The sequence below is a fragment of the Condylura cristata genome, unplaced genomic scaffold (assembly GCF_000260355.1).
Source record: "Condylura cristata isolate star-nosed mole 26May11 unplaced genomic scaffold, ConCri1.0 scaffold00009, whole genome shotgun sequence".
Taxonomy (NCBI): domain Eukaryota; kingdom Metazoa; phylum Chordata; class Mammalia; order Eulipotyphla; family Talpidae; genus Condylura; species Condylura cristata.
In genome coordinates, this window is record NW_004567110.1 from 5690342 (window position 1) to 5713226 (window position 22885).

Here is a 22885-nt window from a genome sequence, read left to right on the forward strand (position 1 = left end):
GAGACATCACTACAGCATCCATTACTCTCGAGTTACAAAGTTATGAAACAAGATTTTAAAACTTAAATATCTTGATAAGGTGCTTAACTTCTAAACAAGGACAAGTTAACATTTTAAAAAACTTACTGAATTATGCATCTAATGCAGATTTTATCCAAAAGTAAATATAACATAACAATTCCCTAATACATAAATAATCTATAATTAATAATTGGAGGATTAGGGTTCAAGACTACAGAGATAGAAATTTTAAAAATGTAAATAAACCCATTAGCACAGTAGGTTTTAGTTATAGGCCTGATATTAATCTATGTCATAAGTGACATAATTTTATTCATTAAGACAACAGAGGTTAGGGAAAATCAATACCTCTCACTTAAGTCTAATGTTGATAACAACTGAGATGTAAGTTTATCACTCGGCATTTAAACTTGAAGCAGGGCAAACAGCACAAAAATTAAGTTTGGTTACAAAACATTTGCACACTGAAATCAACTTGAATGACATAAAAAAATAAAGGAACAACATGACGTTCCTTAAAAATCTAAAATAATTCACAAAGTTCTTATTAGTGATTATTGGTCTCTGTTACAAAACTGGCAAGGACTCTGAAAAAATTCTTTTAATTATGCAAATATAAACCACCGAGTTACTCAGTTTATTTTTCTTTTTTAACTCAATTTTAAAATGTTGCTCTCTCTACTTCTGAGCTGGGCACTGCCCTCTATTCTAACTTCCACATATAGTAAGTACTTTCACAATCACATTTACCTCAGTAGGATTGTGCATAATGAAAGATTGACATTGTAATGAATTTTCCAGAAACATTTTTATTACCCAAGTCCCTGATTTATTGCATTTTTGAGAATACCATAAACAGTGGTGAAAATACAAAATATTAGATCTGGGACGTTAAAAAAAGGAACACACAGTAAAAAAGTCATTTAAAATTTGGTTGATATCCTGACAATAACGGCAAAGACTTAACCGTTTGATGATCACAGAAAATCAGAAGGTAATGATTTGCTGACATACTAATTTCAAAGACCATTGATTAATACAACATTAATGGAGGCACCAAAACAACGCACTGTTATCAAATCAGGCCTAAAAATAACCCTGAAAAACTCAATACAATATCAATTAAATTTGGACTACTTTTTAAAACACAGAGAAGAGCAAAAGATACTCATGTAAAGTCTTCTTTATTAGGCTACTAATAAAGAAAATTAAATAATACAAAAAGGATATATTAAAACTACATTAAGGCTCAGATTTTAAAACAGGAGAACCAAGGAAACCCACGTATGGCTATTACTGTGTTCTTACAGTCTCACCGCGCCCAGGAAGGTAAGCCCTTGAGAATGTGAACGCATGCACAGCTCGCTATGTACAGTGTTGTGGGAATCTGAAGGAAGCCAAGGCAAAACCAAGCGACTGTGACCTTCACTTTTAAATTCCTCTATTAGGTGGTTCAAAGACAGACCCTTAATAGATTTTTTAAATTCATTTTTTTGTAGTTATTAAAATATACATCCTAGCAAAAATGTATGGCTCATTGATCAATTCATAAAACACAGTCTACCAACACCAATTGTTACAATATAAAAGAAACTTCTTACAAAAGAAGCTTTATTAGATGCCAAAAAACCCTGTTTTAACTCACAAATGAAAAGTATTTGTGTAAGGGTCTTCGTGTAAGCTAGTTAAAGGTAATCCAGCTTATACCTGGGGTGCCAGTCTCCAGGCCTGCAAATTTGGGAGACAAAGGCTTGAATGCCAGTCTATTAGAAACAAACACACGCTAATGGAGTTTGCAGTTTATCTGTATACCTTGGAGAAGGCAGAGTTAAAAATATATCACCAGTTTCCTATTCCCTTATCTGACCAAAACGGTAATTTCAATTATGTGGATATTATAGCTCCGCGATCATTCCAGTTGGGGACCTTGAAAAAAATCAAATGCTACCATTTCATACCTGCTCCAGCATTGGAGCCGTTTCACTGTAGTCTTCCTTTTTTTCAGCACCATCCACCCCAACAGCTTTGGATGCCAACAAACCTTGAGAAAAATTGTACAGAAATTGCTTATTAGAAAAAATATTAACTTTCACCCTAATTAACTCTCAAAAAATTTAGCAGTTGATATTCCTCATACTTTCTAGAATTACAACTTGAGAGTTGCTGATCTCATTTAAAAACAACAATAACAACAACAATACCCTGAAAAACCACAGTATGTACACATTTATTCTGTAAACATTTCAAATTCCACGGCTTACTATGAAAACCTAAAACTGCCTATATTTAAATTCATAATATGGACTTTGTCTATAGAACTGAAATAAAATACAGATTTAATATTAATATGTGAAAAATCCTCTGAACATTTAGAATATAAAATCTTCATTGTATTAACTTTTTTAAAAATGCTACGCATAGAACATAAATCTGTTGTATTAAATTTTTTAAAATGCTACTCATTTTCTAATTTCAGTAGTGTCCTGTAACCTAAGCCTTACAGATTTCTTGCTACCCAGTTGTAGCTGTTCATCTTAACAAAAGTTCCAAAAACACTTATGTATTCATACTATGTTAGTATAGGTTCTTCCGAAAACATTCGAACTTGCTTAAATATTATGTTATCATTGCACAAATTAGGAAATAATTTGGTGTTCTAGTTTTCTCCAATGTACACCATTAACTCTGTTTCGGAAGACAGAACATTTTATCTGGAGTATACAGTATAACCTTACAAGACATTAAATCTATGCTTTAATTTATAATTAAAACATCTGTTTAATCAACATTCTTTGCTAAGCAGCTTTTACGAAATCAGTTTTTTAACCCTTATGCAGTAACAGGGCACATAAAAGGCCACCAAGAATCATTTGTGTCATTTCAAAGTTGGTCACACAACCCTTTGTTTCAAAGAACATGTTTAACAATCAGCAACACTGGAGTAAACTCTGCAACTATTTTACTCCCTACATTACTGATGCTGTCGAAAGCATAAGGAACAGTAGAAAAAAGGTGCCCCAAATGCAACATCATTCTGAGGTTTTCCTGTCAACAACTCATTTTAGGTAAATACCCCAAAGATGGTAAGTAATGGAGGTAGGAATTCAAAGATTAAAATTGTGTTCGTAAAAGCAGTACTACAGCTCCCTGAATTGTATTCTTGAAGTAGTACTACAGCTACCTGTTAAAGGAGTCAAAAAATCATCTTCCTTTTATAGGGAGGATGATTATCTAGCCCTTGGAAATGTAATTTAAAATAGAAAAGGCAAGTTTTAAACAATGATTCTGATATATGATTTGTGTTCAAAACGGTAAGTAAAAAAAAAAAAAAAAGAAAGAAAAACTGATAGGATCTGGCCTATTTTGAAATAAAAATTTATATGGCTTGTTCAAGTTTCATGTCAAATATGGGTTTAGGTGGGGAAAAAAAAATACATAGGCCATTTGATAAAAATTTACCTGTAAGCTATAAATTCAATTCTATTAACATGACTTTAAATAGTTTGTGACTTATTTTTAGATGACTGAAAATGATGTAGCTTGGACTGTTTTTTTTAAACATTTAAAGCCTAGGTTGTCACTAGATTTTTCTTCTCTAGGTAATATTTTTAAGGAATCTACTGAAAAAGAAGAAAATGCTTTGAGAACCAAATGAGAATCAAATTATTTCACAGAGAACTAATTAGCAGTTCTATTTCTAAGGACAAGTCAAAGAGGACAAATATGTGCTAATCAGTCTATTAAATATATCCTACATTTTGCTCATTCTCATTTAGGTGATGGAAATACTTTCAAAATCTCATTAACAGATGGAATAGATCACAAACTATAAAATTAAATATAAGGTGCTATGAGTTTTAAAAGAAACAAAATAATTTTGCCATACTCTGAATTTAAAGGATATTACAGACTCAATTAATTAAAAGCAATTCCCATTAAATGGTTTTGGGGGGGGAAGCTTTGTAATGTTCTTATAAAAAATAATGGGGCATTTAGTAAAAGCTACTTAAAGTTAGATTCAGAAACAATACTTTGTTCAAAGTCAATTCAAATGCCTCAAATAAGATCAATACAAAGTTTCATACTTTATATATACATAAGTTACAAATGTTAACAAATATGAACAAGAAAAGGGGGATAAAAAACAAAACATGTCCTTAAGAAAGAGTTCTGACCACTGCTGTCACCTTGACCAGCTAACATTCTGGGGAGAAAAGCAATATCCCCAGAGAATGAGAACTGAAAGGAAATTAATGCAAATGAAAACAATTTCAGTTATTTTCAAATCCACCTATCAGCATACTACTACTAAGCCCTCCTTCAGAAAAATATATCTACAGAGTAATTATCTTAATGGAATGCATTATGCAGATTCAAGAAATTATTTAAGTGGTAGATAGAGGAATATCAAATATTCATGAGCACCACCCACAAAGCTGTAATTTCTCAATATGCTGCTTCAGCTATAAATATATACAATTGGTCTCTTACTGCCAGCAGGAATAAATAGAATAGAGGACAGAGCACCTGGAATGACAAAGGAGAGGTCTAATTTTCATCCAGTGATTCCAAACCATAACATTCTTGCTGGGATTAAGAATCAAATATTCTTGATGCTTAGAATCAATTAACACATTACTAACCAATTCAAATCCCTTTAAACTTTTTTTCAAAACTCCTTACTTTCACAAATACATCTAAAATACCTAAACCTCTAGAAACTCCTACAACTATTAGAAGTAGGCCAGATGCCAATGGCTTGTGTCTGGTCACTTAGTCCCTAAAGAAACTATTTTAAAAGCTGCTCATAGGCTTGTCCCAAAGTATAGAATCTTAAGTCTTGCAATTTGAAGTCAGTACACATAAATATGATTGCCAATAAGGTGTACTATATAATTAAAAATCTCTAAGATCATATTTCGACACCTATATTTATGTGCAATTATAATTTCAATGCCTATTTGTCTGAAAACTTCAACAGAACCACATGACAGTCTCTATGTAGAAACTGGGCTTAGAATCACTGTAGGGTGTGCATATGGGGGAAAAAACCTAAGCGACTAAATGCATGAACTAAGTTCCCCCACGGGCTTCCCAATATATTTCCAACTAGAATCATTCTAAAAGTCAGTAAATGAAGAGAGGAGCTATCCAGCAGACTGAGCTGTACCATGGTCAAGCCCTACTCCTCTCAGTAGGAATAAAGGACAAAAAGGCATGTATGTGTGACAGGCTTAAAATATACCACATTTCACAACAAACTGCTACTTTATATTAGTCTTCATCTTTTTATGAACTGCAAATGGAATTTACTGTACAGAGGCAAGTCTGCATTCCAACCTTTGATGACAATGTCTTAACTAGGGTCTTTCCGCATGACAGAGTGGCATCGTGCAGTTCTATAATAAGACGCGGAAAGATAAACTATTAAAAGGATTAGCAGATAGTTAAACCTTCTAAGAACTTAAAACGTAAAGATCGTAATGGTTATCATTCATAAATCTTACGCTTTTCTATTGCTGCCAAATTTCACTTGCTCATTTGAGATTCCCAAAGGGATGTATAACATGGAAAACATGGTGTGTTACTAAGCAAACAACGTTAGAACTTCCTTGAGGCATGTGGTAAAGTGGTTCTTCCCCCACCCCTACTGTCTCTGCAAGGTGTGTGGTGATGCCTCATTGTGGCCTGAGTTGTTTTCTTTTTTAACTTCTTTAAATGTTGAGCTCCAACTTCTCAGTCAGGCATATCTAAGAGTATAGTGACTCAAACTAAATCAGGTTATCCGCATCGTCGGGAAGAAGCGTGATGCTGGCAAGCTGGCAGCTGAGTCGACTGCATCAGTGTCACTTCTGTCTTCCTCTATCCTGGCTCCTCCAACACCGCTTCAATCTTGATCTCACAGAAGTCAGAGCACTATTTCACCTCTGCCACCATCTGGGGCCCGGGTTCCATTATTCTAAGGCAAAACTGAAGTCTCAAGTTGCCATCATAACCAACCCGTGAATAAGATTTTGGCTTTCTCCAAAGCTAACATTTTCTGAGAAAAAGATGGAGTGACTGAATTTATTTGAAATTATTTCCTATCCTTAGGGGAAATATATCCTGTATCCCAGAAAACCAACAAAAATAATATTAACAAGTGGAGAGAGTAAATGTTTCACCTGTAGAAACCCATTATAATCAGTGAAATAACAAAACAGTGGTTCTAAAGAAACGTCATTTGTAGGGTCATATTATAGTGGGGAAATGTTTATTTTTTAATCTAACATCAAAACAAAGCTTCTCCATATTATTTAAAAGAATGCCAACAAATGTTTATATTGTTTTATTAGGCCAAAGGCATTAAAAACCATTGTCCTTGAAATAAGAACCACATTACTAAGCAAAAATAAATAAATAAATCCATTCACATTTTGAAGGCTAGACTCATTAGGCTCAATGAACTTTGGAAGTAATAGGGGCTAGAACTGGTCCCAAATGCCTAAGTCCTTTTTCTATTAAAAAAATATATATATATTTCCATAAATCCTTTTATTTTTAGTATATGTGCTGCCAAAGCAGCACACTATAAATCCTTTCCCCCTCCCCCCAGTGGTTCTTCCATCCTAAAATTCTACTTCTAAATTTAAAAACAAGAAAACACACAGAAAAACAAGCCTAGATTCTAGAGACCAACCTGAAGGAAATTTTAAAACTGTATGGAAATACTTATACAGTAGGAATTAACAGATTTAGGAAGTGGTTTTTATCCCGTATTTATCTTTCCATCCATATATAGCACCATCCTTAATGAAAATGGGCAAGAATAATATCTGGAAAATCCTAATTAGTATCTCAGATATTATTTCATCACAAGATGATAAAAATGAATAAATTAATTCTCACAGAAACTACTCCTACCACCCTGGTGGTTTAAATATAGAATTTTGTAACAACTGATCTTATCAATCCCCACAACATCCCTGTGAGGTAGGCAGTTAAGTGATAGTGTTCACATTTCACAACAGAAAAGGTTAACAGCAGCAAGCACCCTTCATATTAGCCAGTCTGTTACACTAAACAAAAAGATACACTTTGCTTTATTAAAAACAAACTACTCTAAAAGTAAACCCTCCATTCCCCCCAAAAAGAATCATTGTAGTTTACCAGTAATCTTGTTAAGTCGAGCTCTCTTTGCCTGAAATGAGTTGCCTTGATTATTTTTCCTCTTGTTTGATAATGTGCTCTCTGGCTGTGGAAAGACCATCTTTGGAACGTTCTCTACATGAAGTCCTACTTTTAATAGAATACATATATGAGTTTATCTAGAATCCAAAGTTAAAACACATGAATTTTATTAAAGTCGTCAAAATGTTTTGCACTTATTTTAGTCTAGTACTTGACATAGAACTTTAAAAAAAACACAAATCTGTCCAGATGTTCTATATTACAGGTAAAAGACTACTAAGAGTAATTCCTTAGGAAATGGCTAAGGAAGGAAGGAAATGGCTTTCTCCCTTTTCCATATTAAATACTATTAAGTACATGCAAAAGCACTTAAGAGGGTGGAGGACAGGGAAACAACACGCAAGACAAAGCCCACCACCAAGACTTTGCAAGTAAAATCTCAGCGGTCTCTCTCCAAGAGTACTGAGGGTGCAGTATCAGTTACCCACATTAATCTTCAAGCTATCTACAAGACGCTACAAAAAGTGAACACATCTTATGTTAAGGAAAAAAGAGCTGAATAATGTATCTTCAAATTGACAGGTATCCAAGGGGTCTGACTTTTTAACTAGGTGAGATTACCAATGTCAGGAGGAATGAACATAAGAACATATTTTGTACCAAATGTTTCACTAGATGTGGGGAGATCTTCCTTCTTCTCAGTTTCTGACGAGGCTACAGAGGTTGAAGTCTCTTCCTTCTTTGAAGGTACTTTAAACCACTTTCTCTCATCTTTCTCCTTATCTTTATTGCTGTTAGCGCTGGCCCGAGGTTTGTTCCCTGCTTTAGTCTTGGCTGCAGCTGCGGCAGCTGCTTTGACTAAAGCTATCCAGTCCTCCAAAGGAAAACACAAAACAGACTTAGTGTTAAAAATTAATCAGTTTAATTTCACTAGTGAATAAAAATGTGTCACATTTCCAAAGCTACTTTCACTCAGACACACAAATGCAAGAATTGAACCAATTATATTTACAAGGTAGATCATCAACATGGTAGATTATCAGATTTAATAATCTAATGGGCTAGTTGGGTAATATAATCTTACACAAAGTAAGAAAAGAAATGCTCAGTAACAAACATTACTCTGCTCCATTCCCCAGGAAAGACATGCAGAGTAAGGATGCCTACAACAGATAAAGACTAACATGCGCTCTGCTTAGTGCCAGGGGTTAGATGCTGACTGTTTCTTCTCTGCAACACAAAAGAAATACAAATGCTTATGTAAGCCGCAGCAAGGATGGACAGAAACGCATTTCCACTGAGCAAAATATTCTTTCTTATTAAGAAGAATGTGCCACTCAAAGTGTAGCCGATTTAATAGAAACAAGATAGGAGTTTACTCTTCTTTAAGGATCTGAAAGTCAGACATCAATTTATAACAGCTTAATATTACTAATAAAAGGGGGGAAAAGATACCGGACTTGATCGGGTGACATAAAAACTTTCAGGCTCTGGATAAATGTTTCTCCCTTCATGACTTCCTGGCTCCATGTCAGTTATCATTCTGTTGAGATGTGGACATTTAGTTTTCCTATGATCACCTTTCTTATTTTCTTACTAATCTTATTATTTCTATCTTCAACTAAGAATATTTATCACAAGAAGTATAAAAAGAGGTAAAGAACTGGTACTAACATTGAAACATTCATAATTAAAAAGATTTTTTTTGAAGAGTAAATATTTGAAATATGTCTACAGAGTTCATCCCCCACTGAGGCCACTAAGATGACAATTCAGATTCAACAAAATGTGTGAGAAATTCTGCGTCTAAGTAATGAAAAACAAGTTCACACATCAAGATGATTTGACTCATGAGTTCCACTAACAAACATCAGCCATCAAGCAACACAGGCAAAGGTCTATCTTAAACACGCAGTGAAGGCAACAAGCCATTAAGAACAAATAAAACGTGTGTGTGTGTGTGTGTGTGTGTGTGTCTCAATCTGGACACCTCATGCACGGGTACCTCGCTCGCTCACACTTTGCTACTGAATGCCCTGGCCAGTCTCTCCCAGGAAGGTGCCAAACCTTCAAGTGGCAATAGCTGGGCGAAGACGCTGCCGCTGAGCATCAACACAGAGCCCTGGGAGTGGTCACAGGTTTGCTCCTGCACCGGGCTTTCCCAATACTGTGAACTCTAAAACCCCAGTACATGTCTTAATGGAGAAGTGAATCATAACCAAGCTGTGAAGTAAAGGTGTCTATCTCTACTATGTGACACAAGCAGCTAACAAGCTGGGTACACCTGTTTTACTTAGAGCCCCTCTTTTTACAGCGCTGCCCACAGGAAGGACAGGCAAATAAAATGAACTCCAAGACAATGTGACAGGAATGAGAGCAGAGGAATAAATAAAATATAGTGGGGGAACAAAAAAGGAAAGATGAATTTTGACTAAGGAGAAATACAGATGAATTGAAGCCTGACGTAGGACTTGCCTACGGTAGAGACAGAGGCATAGGAGGAAATGGGCTCTCCTGGCTACGGGGGTTCCAGGAAACAAACAGAAGTCAAAGTGTAGGGGCATAAAGAGCCAGGCAAAGGGGCAGTGTAGTAGGTACAGGAGTTAGGGCTAAGCTGAGCCTTGAGATTAACAGCTTAGGGTTAAAGAAAGCAAGCACCACCGAAGTAAACAGCTAGGAGAGAGCCATCAACAAAGCAGAAAGATACAAAAGTCAGCATAATCAGAGAAGCAAAGAAAAGCGCTAAGTTCAGCAGAGAGCTGCCTCTGTAGTCTTCCTCAGAGCACTGTGTTTAATTCTGGGTTCCACATTGTAAGCAAGATTTTAAGTTGTTCAAGAAATACTGAAAAATGCCAAGGGTAAATTCTATTGCCAGCTGGTTTCTATCCCCAGTAAGGAAAAAACTAGGTGAAAGAAATTAATGTTATTCCTTTTACAAGCTAAATTAGATAAAATAGTTCTTGGTCACAAGTTATTAATTAAAGGAATCACCACAGTTGTGTGATATAAAAATCCCATTATTTTACACTTCTATTTTTAAGTAAGAAAGACTCACTATCAAAGCAACTGTTGTGATGATCCCATGAGTTAGAAGTAATGATATGTTTTGAAGCTCCCTGTGGTTAAATAACTGAGGAGAGCACTTTCTGAAGAGCACTGCTTGAAATCAGGTCTGAGTTCAGCACATGGTACACATGGTGGTTGAAATTTTAATTCATTCAATTTTCATCCCTCTGAATCCCTCAATTGTGAAACAGAAACAGCAGCCATGGCCGTGTCAAAGGGTCTGCTATGAGGCTCCCAAGAAACTGCTTTATAAATAGTAAGACATAGAGAGCCAATTTATATAAACACTAGTGACTTACAATGGAAATTTTCTATCAGCATACACTCAAGAAAAAACAGGGGAGGAAAGACACAGCCAGTTCGAGGAGAGCATTTCCACAGTGCGTGTGATGCCTTATCTTGCGCTAGCTCAGCAAGAGAAATGGCGCTGTATAGAAACATGGATCCTCTCGGCACGGCCCAAGCACTGATTTAGTGTATTTCTCACATGAAAATAAGTCAACACTTGTTGGGGAGAAAAAGGCAATTAAAAGGTGAGCATTTTATATTAAGTACCACCCTACAAATACTTGTATTGCTTGTGATTCAAAATTACGACACTTTAGAATTTCACTCCTATGTGGAACATAGAGAAACCAAACAGATGCCTGAAACAAAACAACAGAGTAAGACTGAAATTGCCAGAAGCTAAGATGAAAGAGGAATGGGTTAATTCAGTAGGAGGCGATGGCCTCAGGGTGGTCTCGCACTTACAGAGTGCTCAGGGCACACAGCCAGCACGCCTAGACCAGGCGGAGGCTCACAGGATTCCACAGGAATCGCCCAAAGCTGGCTCAATAAAACAGTAAACCAAAACTAATGAAAACAACTGGAAAATTAAAAGAAGTACAGTATTTCCCAAATTTTATTCAGTAGTTGGTATTTTGGCATTGACTGTAATATTAACATGATCACAAAGTGACTAAAGTAATTGAGGGTGCTTAATATAGCAAATAAATTATGGTTTATACTTGAAATTTTTTCACAAGCCAGACTGACTCAATCTAACTTTGGAAAAAATAGTTTTAAGGCAAGAGCCATCGCATGGGCACTTGAATAATAAGAACTACAAAATAGTTTTCAAGCAAAAAAAAGAGAATTTTGTTTCATTAAACAAAGATATATTAAACAAGCTCCCAATATTTTAATTAATCTTTCTATGTAGTAACCAAGAAATCACACCATAGAATGCGTAAAAGAACATTTTATTTACACACACAGATAGGGAGACACAAAGCAATTTCCTGATCAAAAGTATTTCTATATTTAATTGTATTTCCATATTAGCGGGGGGGGGGGGGGGGGGGGGGGCGGAAGGGCACCACTAGTTGATCATTTCAAATGTAAATTTTTGAAAACCAGGTGGTTTTAAACAAGCATACTTCTCAGAAGGTAATTGTGTTTGATATGGTGATCCACATTTCTAGATGAAGAAATATATACAGTTGCCTGGAGCTGACCAGATGATACCAACACATTTCAGGATTATACTTTTTTTACTGCACAGTATGTTAGACATTTTTACAAATTACTTTTAATTTCTTAAAATTAATTGTAGGTCCAGGTGCTGAAAATCCCAAATAACAGCAGAACATAAAAGAAAATATTTTAAATTTCTTTGGCACCTTTTCTTTCCACTATTTGGGAAACATTCAACCAATGTAATGGTGGTTTTTGACTTAATCCCAGATTCTCTTTCAAATGCTTACCGTTCACGCTAGCTTTGAGCAGTGACAAAGCTGGTGACACAAGGCTCACCTCACATGACTCAGAGAGCCCTACCTGCAGCAGTCTAGAGTGTCAGGTAAGCGCCTTTTAAAAGAAAATCAATGACTATGTTTTACAGAAGGAAAGAAGACAATGAGAAACTCAATATAAAAATTCATACTAAAAATTCACTTTCTAAATGATACTATATAACCAGGAAAAACAAAACAGAATGAAAGAAAAGGCACTTACCTCACTTCCCATAGACTGGTTACACGATCCAGCTGGGTCGATAGGACAACACCAGCTTAGTGGATGCTGGGATTTCACCTGGAACAGAAACTAGTGACCTATAACTTTAGCAGGTCTAAAACCAAAGAAGCAAAAATCAAGTGTATGATTTATTTTACATTCTAAGTTTCTTTTTCTTGCTGCTATTTGGGGCTATCAGCACATAACCCTACAATTAGTTCATTTCACAATACAGATATTTTTGATTGGTCACCGGCAAGAAGCCACCCCTTTGGGTAGCTAGGAATGCTGAACACTCTTACCTGCCCCTTAGCGTCTTCCGGCATTGCTTTAATGTGCATTCTTTTTAAACAACGAATTACTCCATCATAAAACTGAACTGTGAATGTTCCTAAAACAGGAGCAAGTTAGAATCATTAGAAAACATTCAATCTTACAACAACATTTGAAATCTAGCAAGTAATACCAATGAGAATACTCTGTGATTGCAATAACTGCAAACACATACCCCTGTTGAGGCTTCCATAGAGTTAATTATGTTTACTTTCTCTTTTCTTTGAAAATCAACTCTGATTTACCTTAAAAAGTACACAAAACATATTAAATCTTGGTAAGTTAACTGCCTGCAATTTTGATTTTTACTGAAGGACTTTAAAAATTATTTTGTAATAGTGTAAGTACACATTTAAATAACATGGCAGGTATGTTCTAATTTGCCCAACAAATGTTAAAATCATCATTTACAAAAACATATGATATTTCTATAGGAATTATTGAAAGCTCCTTTCCAAACAAATACCAGAAAAAGCTGATACAAGGAAAAAACACCTTCTTGGAAAGGAATAGTTCTTTGGCAATATTAATGAATTGGCAAGTAAGAATTAAGACCCCAGGCTTTAAATCTAGAAAACACTTTGCAGATCAATGAAATAGAAGCCTTCCTTTCCAAATGAGAACCTGACTCCAGGAAAGCATGCAGAGTCAGTCGGTGGTGCTCTGGCAGCTAATGCCCCTGAGCCATGCGCCATTCATTGCCTTTCCTGCCATTTCAAGCTCCTCTCAAATCTCAGGATTCTTTTTGCATGATTACTGCTAAGCATAGCTACATTCTGTTATAGGCTAATTACACAGATTTTATATGTACGGAAATTTCAACATTTTCTATATAAACAAAGGCAAGATAAACTAGATCTTTACAAATGAAGTATAAGCAATAAATGTGATCATTGTTATTACTGTCACTGAAGTTGGCACCAGTCAATGATATAGGTACAAAGACTCTTTGCAATCTCAGTGATAACATACTGCCTACAATTCCCAATAATTAATGTAATGCACAATATGGCAGAATAAATTATCCATACTGGTTATGGAAAAGTGTCAGCTGAATAGCAAGGATACAGAGGCTGGGAACATTCTGCAAGCGCCAGAATGCAGAATACAGGTATACCTCACCCTACCATCAACATGGCATGCCTAACCAGTGCAGGCTCCTCGCATGGCTGACGGAGCCGCCTCTCTCCTGCTCCTGCGCAGGATGTTTCCTCTGCTACTATGCCTTTTCCATTCCTAATTTCAACCCATTCTTCAAGGATCAGCTCTTCAAATCCCACCAAGAATGTGAGAATGTTCTGACCACTCCCGGCAATACTAATTTGTTCCTTCTCTTTACTTCTATATATAGGTATCACAAAATCAATACTTTCACTGGAGATTTTTAAAAAACAAATTACATCTGCCAATAAGGGCCCACTCTTACTTTTTTTGAAATGACAGAAATCACAATCACAACCATCACCCTGCCACTAACACAAGCTTCACTTGCGATATAAAGGCCCAAGGACAAGTGAGGCAGGCTGCGGAAGGCCTGTACTTGTTTGCAGACCTTGACATATGCATATTCCAAGCTGCTTAAAGCACAGAAGGGAGCGGCCCACTTAAACTGCTTGTAATTAGTATGGGGACAATGTTTAATGTTCACTGCCTGTATTACCCAACAAAACTGAAGCATTACTTGTCCCTTCCCCAACAGTTACTATCACCACTCCACTAGGTCTGGCTTAGACTCATGGAGAGCCCAGGTGAGGACAAGACTGGAATATGAGCCCGGGGGCCTGGCCCTCCGGAGCGGGCGTTCACAGTGACGCAGGGGCAGCACTGGCACAGCCTGTGCACCCACCCTGCCTGGCAGTGGGGCGAGTAGTGGTAATAAAGCCACACTCATACTGTAACTTCCAGTCACTAAAACAATATACTGGGATCAGTTCTTTAAAGTTATCGTAGTTTCTTGCTAGAGAATTAGGAGTTTTCACACCTAACATCATTAATATATTTCTTTTTAAGAAATATATTTTTAAGTTTATTGTTCTTAAATACTTATTTATTGTGCTTGAATACTCTGCTTACATCCCTCCCAGTTTTCCTATCACCTCTAAACTCTTTCGCAAGATTACAAGATACTTCATGTACTTGATCCTTGTTTCTCCATTCAAACTTTCTGCTCTTCTACTTTCCTTAAAGGAATCCTTTACCCCAGCCACATCAAACTTGTACCTCCTTAAAAATGGCATGCCCTCTTCTATCTACTCTTCTGCATATATGATTTTTTTTTCTGCCAGAAAATGATTATTAGCCCTTCTTAATCTAGTTAGCTTGTTTGTCTTTCAATATTCAATTCAAAGGAAATGCCCTCTTACTGAGATAAAATGTGCTCTTCTTGAAAAGAAGCCACCACTCAATATATATTTCTTCCGTAAAAAGATTGAATGAGGTCAGGTGTAAGAAATAAATGTAACAGAAAACTAATGAACTGACTTAAAAAATACATTTCAAGTATTTCATACTATTTTAAGAGAGATTTTACGTAAGAAATTTGAGAAATATAAGCCTATTTCCAATAATAATTAAAATATTGAGTCTCATGCCTTTCTAAATTAATCCATCTCCAAGTTCTGCTTTTCAAATTAATTATCTAGTAAATAAACTTGGTAGTCTTACTTATGCCACATGAATACACTTGCTTTCTCTGTGGTTTTCAGCTTTCTGGCTGGTTCTGTTACTTATATTGCTCATATTGTTACTTAGGTTGCTCATATTAGTATTGCATCACTATCAGAAAAATGAACTCTCAATTATATATGGAAACTATGAAAAAAGGGTCAGGAAGAAAAATGCAGTAAAGGAACTCCTCAAATTCATTAAGTTCATATTGTTTTCTCAGAAAATAGTGTACTGTATTTCACTTGCAAGTTGAGCTGATTGTAATGTTCCTGTATCTTCAACCTTTCCTCATACTCTGGCTGACATGATCATTAAAATAATTTAGCCAACAAACTGAAATAGAGAAGTAGAAATAAAGTTCACTTAATAGAAACCTATGAAATGAAAGCTGAAAAATTTTAATCAACTCTTAACTTCTGCAAAAGTAAACATTTTATTGATGTCACATATCATGTATCATCCTAGCCTATGCAAAATATAACAAATTAAGAGCTCCCAAGAAGAATACTGGCAGGAAATGCACAAAGTACAAAACAATGAGAGCATCTATATATAACAAGTATATTTCAGTATTTAACTGAATTAAATATTCCACCATTACAGACATTCTATAAAATGAGAAATGCAGTTAAATTTTACTAGTAATACACTTTGCATCTCTGAGTATTTCCAACACTCACCCTCTTTGTTGATAGCTTCGATCTTGGCAGGGTAATAGCGACAGTCTGTCCAACGAGCCAGAACTTCTTCTCCGGCTTTAAAATCCTATTTTAAACAACTTTGAAGATCAGTACCATGTATAATAAATAAAAACAAACTTTTGTAGCATGCAGCAGAGTTCCATTTTAAATGTAGCATTACAGATCTCGCAAAGAAAAAAAGTTGGCTACTTACAAAGAAATCCTCTTCGTCCTTCAGCCCCTCTTTTCTCAACGCAGGCCTCTCCAGAGGTCTCAATCTGTTACTGTCCCAGTAAATCCACTCATCATAACGATGACTCCAGCGCTCAAAATGGACCAGCATCTTGCCCTCCTCATAATCAATTTTCTCAATTCGTGACGGATACCTCAAAAGAAAGAGGAACTTCACATCAAATGAAAATTCATACTCTTGCTTACACAAAGTATTTTAAAGGGTGATTTCATGAAATGCTGATTACCATTAAAACAAAAACACGGCCCATAAGCTATTGAACCAACAAAGTCCGTTTGTCATTTTTGTCTCTTTAAAAAAAAAGGATAATGCTTGACCTAATAAATGTTTAGATACACTGTCAGTGTAAATTACCACAGTGCTTTGGGAAGTAATAGGACAGCATGCATCAAGAGGCTACTCTGATCCATTAGTTCTAATTCTAGAGTCATACCTACAAAGCATTTATAATAATAAAGATAGAAACCAACTGTAAGTATGATTACAAAACACTGAAGACAGTAAGTATGCAGGAGTTGATCCACTAAATGGAATAGTATATAGTCCTAGGTGCAGTATTTACAAGGAATTTAGAATGTGGGACACTGTTAAAAGTAGCATCATGTTCACTAAAATTGTTAAGTATGCAAAATAAGTTTTCTACCAAAAAATACCAACATAGATGATTCAGCCATAACCTGAATTCATATTTTTGTTAGTTTCTGAAAAATTCTTCAACATAGATGATTCAGCCATAACCTGAATTCATATTTTTGTTAGTTTTTGAAAAATTCTTGTCTGTAGAAATTCAGTTTTAAATATAAAACATGGCAGACCTGGCCCTTCCTGGTGGCGCAGCGAGTTAAAGCACAGCACTGAGAAACTAAAGCCACTTCTGCATGAGTTCGATCCCCGCCTGCCCCAGAGGTGACCACATGGCACGGCAAACCTCTCCTGTCTCCCTGCTGCTCCCCTCAGCAGTGTACTTCATCGATCTGCCTGTTCTGCTCCTCACTCTGTCTCTGGTAAATCCTCTCACCCTCCTCATCTCTGGATGTACCCCAGTTCTATATGAATAAATAAATAAATCTTTAAAAAAAAAAAACATGGCAGATCTTATATGAGCATGAAATTCAGAACCACTTCCTCCCTGTTCATTCATGTTGTATGAGATGCTGAGACTTTGCCAGGACCCTGAATGGGCCCCTGGTGTAGTTTCTTAGGTTTAATGATAAAATCAAAACTCCTTGGGATTTTCTCAAACACAATCTGTTCTGTCAAACATCGGTGCTTTGTACATTCTGTTCCTTCAGTATAGCCCTAAGCTAAGTTTCCCATCCCATCTTTTATAAACCATCACTTAAGACGTGATTTAAGGTGTAATGATTTGTGGGACACTCTCCCTCCTAAGCCCCATCACTCCCACCCTGATGATCTCATACACTCTTGTCACAATCATCTCTGTACAGGTCTAACCGTGTGCTGGAGAACATTTACACATGACACAAAAGATCCTGTGATCAAACAAACTAGGAAAATCTTGAATTAAAAAAAGTTACAGGTTTCTTTATTGAAAGAATTCTCCCATCAACAAGATGGAGATAAAGAATGCACTATCACCAAACCTACAGAGCTAATGGGACCCTTTCTCATGGAATGTGTGTTAGCATTTCTTGAGGTAACAGAGACAGAAGAGACATAATGTCAGGGTGTGAGTGAATCTTATCTACCCAAGTCTCCCAGAGCACCTGGCCAATGACAGCCACCTAACACCCACTCAGGGAATATGTGTCATGAATAAGATGTGATGTTAAAGACAATCTGCATATTTCCTCAGCACTCAGAAGGCTAACAGCCCAATTATAACCTTGAAGATGCTCTTACTAGGCCTCTTTGGGACAGAGGGTGTATTTGGGGGAGCTGGTGTTGGTAAGGAAATCTGTTTTTAAAGAAAAGCCTATCAACAGCAAACCGTGGGACACTCACACCCACCACTCAGAAGAGGTGCCTGAATGCCTCTTTTGCAGTGCTGTTCAGGTGTGTTTGTTCTTGCTACTCTGGCTTCTTAAAAGTATAAAAGGATTCACTCATAGCAGGAGTATAATGGACCAGGTGGAAAATAACAAAAATAATGAACAACCATATACCAGAGACATTTTGTGGGGGTGGAGTGGGGAATGGGATCAATAACGGGGTGGGGGGAGGGAAATGCACGGTTTTATGGTGATGGCACATGGGTGACTTGGTGATGGGAAACCCGCGGGGATTACAATTGAGATGGAAAAAAAATGTACAAAAATGATGTAAAAATAAACTTTTGTAATAAAAAAATAAATAAAATAAAATAAAATTCCGGTTTAAAAAAAAAAAGTATAAAAGGATTCAAGGAAAACCGAGGAATAAGGTTTTCCTTTGTATTTTTCAACATTCACCAGTTACTTAGCTATTGCTATAAAGAGCTTTTAAATCAAGTTTAAAATGTGATCAGTGTTAAATTCATATATTTATTACCACATCTTTTAAATTTGATTTTCTAAGTTCATCAAATTCTAAATGTACACAACTTTATGTATTGAAACATTTCTCAAAATCAGAATAGATGACAGTAACAGTCAGATGTATGTTGTCATACTATGTTTCGATTTGGTAAAGAATCAGAATGAAATTAAATAATTTAAAACTGGATTGCATTTTTAAGTAACTTGCATTTTTCCTAAACTAGTTTAAAGGAAAAGATTCAACAACCAAACAAAAAAAATTGTATTTGGGGAGGCTTCTTCAGGATAATTTCAGCATACTATAATCTTTACATAAATATGGACAGACTGACATGTAAACTTCAGATGAAGGGCAAGAACTAGATAAGTAACAGGAATACCCAAAGTAATTATTTTAATTTTTACAGAGTTTAATGAAATTTTGAATTTCAAATAGATTTGTCATAAATGTTTCTATTCTCAAGAATTCCTATAGTTCCATTCATTCACTCAACACATATTCAGGCAACAAATAAGATTGAAGCCCTTTCCAGATACTATGCATTGATGAAAAGGGAACATAATTAACTCCTACCTTCAAGAAGCTTAGCACAGAGCCCAGTGAGGCGAGAAGAGGGTACCTCCTACATGTCATGTGTGCATCAGGCTCCATGTTCTGTCTTTCCTGAGTGTCAACTACTCTCCACCTACCATCTCAGTGAAGTCTGGCCACCATGCAAGATATAGCTAGCACAGTCCAAGAATACATGTGGGGAGAATTCAGTGTCTAACTTACTGGCACAAAAGCCTACTGGAGAAATGGAAAAGGGTTTCTATCAAATTCATTATGTCATATATGCCAGATTTTTTACTAGAAAAAATCCTAACATCAATCTCTTGCTATACTTGTAAAATGAACAAAATGGCGACTTCACAGTAGTATCCAGTGGAAAGGTTTTCCTGTCCTAGCAGATGGCCCATAGTAAGAATGCTTTGATATACAGTGAGTGAAAAATAAATAAATGTATTCACAAATACCTCTTGAATTCTAGCAATATTATTTTGATGCACTATTTATGTTGTGAGTTTAAAAGGAATGTAAGTTTCCTCTTACTGAATTTGGAAGAAGTAGTGGTAATGTTTGTATTTTGCCATTTTTAAAGTCTGAATCATGGAAAGCTGTTAGACTTAAAGAACAGTGATTGAGTTCAGACCCAGACACTTCAGATTTGGGAAAGAGCTGAGAAGTGGGAGAACAGGGTTTCAGAGATAAAACTATTAGGGAAAGAAGGAAAGAGACATCATAGTTGGCAGCTCTTAGAATTCAAGAGAGAGAGGCAACTTCGCTAGACATATAATTATTTGATGCCAAAATTCTACATAAAACTCTGTCTCTCATCATGTTATTGCTAAAGACCATCACATTTCCACTGGCCATCTCCCCTGTTACACCCCCTCAAAATGCATGCATTGCTTAAACGCTATTACTTGTGCAGAAAAAAAGGGACTGCCCCACTGTTCTGGCTCTACCTTGCTCTCTATGATTTTGCAAACTTGAATCTTAGAAAACAAAGTTGACCCTCAACAAACTTAAGAAAAATGACACACCCTAAAGTTGATTCTTTCCAGCTTAGGCTTAATGGAAATGAAGAGCATTCAGAAATACCATTTAGACTTTATGATGCATGCTTTCTGAATTTAACAAGATTTCCACATATGCAAGTTTACTACTGCAATCTTTCCAATGACTTCTTGGGACCCTTTCTGAAGTAAAGTTTTTCAAAGGTCACAGTGCAAACTAACTATAGAGTAGAACAAGGCATTTGCCAAAAATAAGAATTGTTTCCACGTTCTGTGAACTCATACAGCACTTTACTGCCTTATCTAATAATACCAGCATTTTAGCATCATAAATTGGTGCCTCCCAGTTGGACAAGATCAGTCAGCGAGTAGCAAGATCTATGAACTCTGGATTGAGCGCATAATCCAGTAAAAAAGATAGTAACCAGAAGTTAGCCATACACTGAATATACTGCATAGATCTGTTTAATATGAAATCTCGAGTGTTGTCAAAACACAAGAGATTATGAAAAACTGAAATGGGAATTATCATTAGGTAACTTCCTCCTATTAACTCTTACTATTAACTATTTCACATGGGCAGCTCTGAGCCTCCAATAGGTCAGGAGGCTGTGATTCCAAGTTTGCATACATGTCATATGTTTGATACAGAAGTGGATGAGTATTCTTTCAAGATGAAGTGTGCCCAGATTAATCAGATTTACAAAGGGGTTCATGATCACTCCTCACCCCCAAAATTTCACCCGTGAGGAAAGATCATCTATCCTGGGAAAGAAGAAAAAGGCAAGCACGCTGCTCTGCCAGAAGTATAATGGGACAACGCCTCAAGCATTATTTGAATGGAAGGAATACATATTGATCTGTCTTCTAGTTTGACATACCCAGATTTTGACCTGTATTGATAAAGAACATCAACCAACAATCGAGGGAAACTCCTTGATACACGTATGACCTTGAAATTCCTGCATGCAGGTAAAAGGACAGGGTTACTCAAGGGTATGCTACAACCACAGAGTAAGGCCGGGCAACACTAACAAAGGTCCTAAATGACCATTAGAATTCACTGAGAGTTGACAAAGGCAAAGTATTTTTTTTCCCATTGTCCCAATAAGTCAGAAGCCAAAAAGCAGTGGACAGCTGGTATCCACTTATATATGTGGAATAAAGACCAAATGAAAGGTCACAAGCTAGCCCCATCCTAGAAGTGTGATTCTAGAACTGAGGCTGCCATGGGGAGTAGAAGAGGGAAGAGAATCAGCGTGAAGGAAGGCACAAAGGACTACAATGGAGGACTTGGCACGGCAGTGGGGGGTGAGGGGCGCAGCGAGGTAGCAGCGCCTGGGGGAGCACCTACCCTCTCAGCCATAGACAATGCTGTAGAGGGTACCTCAATACAAAATAACAACTGCCCCAGGAAATTACTCGTAATACATATCTTAAATGTCATTTCTTTATTTACTGATATGACAGTAAGTCCCTAATTTGTGTACATTTAAAAACTGACAGCTCCTCATTTATTCCATTTCACTCAATAGACTGAATCTCTAATTCACATGTGTCGATGAAGTGGGAATGAAGCTACAAATACAAACTAGACTTTACTCTAGTCAATAGATCCAAATGGGGGGAAAGGGAGAGAAAAAAATCAATAAACGTAACACAATAAAACAATGTAACACAGTAAATATATATAACAATACAAAGATAATATATTTTCCATTGTCCCTATAGGATGATAAGAATGCAACACACAAAGAGAATATCTAATTTAAACATTCTAGATAAAGTAGTTTTTGAATTTTTAAAGGACAAAATACTTGAAATGTGACTTAAACATAACGTAAATGTTGGCAGAAGCTTAGAGTTGGTATTAACCATTCAAGTTTTGTAGATAAGAATTTTGTAAGTGAGGAACTCTAATATGACATCATAAAAAAAAGAATTTTGTAAGTGAGGAACTCTAATATGACATCATAAAAAAGAAATCATAGAAACATATTAGCAGAACTAGTAATAGAGTAAGAATACCATTAAATAAGATTGTCGGGAGAATGATTACTTGCCAAATAAAAAAAATTAATTCACAATGTAATCCAAAGCAAATACAACATTCTTGTAGCCTAGTAACCTTTAAAACTTTTAGTTTCCTGAAAGCACTTAAAATCTACATTATGCTTTGTAATTTTCAAGCGCTTCCTCACCCATTCACTGAGTACAACCACAATAACAGTGCCACCTAATGGGATGGAATTTTTTTTAGAAAAAGTGCTTTTAGATACTGTATGTTAATTTGCTTAAGGACACACGCACACACACACACAAAAAAAAAAAACAGTTAAAACCCCTTTTATTTAATTCAGGCCTTTTTTTTGTATAAAGTTTCTAGAATTTCAAGAACATTCAGATGATAGCTTAGATGTCAAAATCACATCTTCCCCATCACTGAAGTCTGAGAGCACCATGAAATCATCTCTCGGTGCTCTTTTCTGACCTGTTCATCACCAGGACATGTGCCAGTACAGATGCCAGTCTTCTTTCCAGCAACAACAGGGAAGAGTAGAGGCAGCTGCCACATTTCCCTTGAAAAGCCTATGGCAGCCTCCTTTCAAATGGAGGCTGTTTCAGATCACTGGATTTCAACCCTGTTCCTCTTCCAGCTC

At 36.2% G+C, this 22885-nt stretch overlaps 1 protein-coding gene across 3 annotated transcripts in view; it reads right to left on the reverse strand.

The window, feature by feature from the left end:
- PHF20L1 (PHD finger protein 20-like 1) overlaps positions 1-22885 on the reverse strand; it is a 63780-nt gene that overhangs the window by 31441 nt on the left and 9454 nt on the right. For 2 of the 3 annotated variants that reach the window (XM_004679584.2, XM_012722989.1), the window contains 6 exons: positions 16150-16321; positions 15936-16020; positions 12558-12646; positions 7852-8065; positions 7171-7296; positions 1980-2062 (listed from right to left, as the gene is read on the reverse strand). In XM_004679584.2, coding sequence (XP_004679641.1) covers positions 1980-2062; positions 7171-7296; positions 7852-8065; positions 12558-12646; positions 15936-16020; positions 16150-16321 — 769 coding nt within the window. Of the gene's footprint in view, positions 1-1979; positions 2063-7170; positions 7297-7851; positions 8066-12255; positions 12334-12557; positions 12647-15935; positions 16021-16149; positions 16322-22885 lie in introns of all 3 variants that reach the window. The other variant, XM_004679583.2, reaches the window with a different exon arrangement.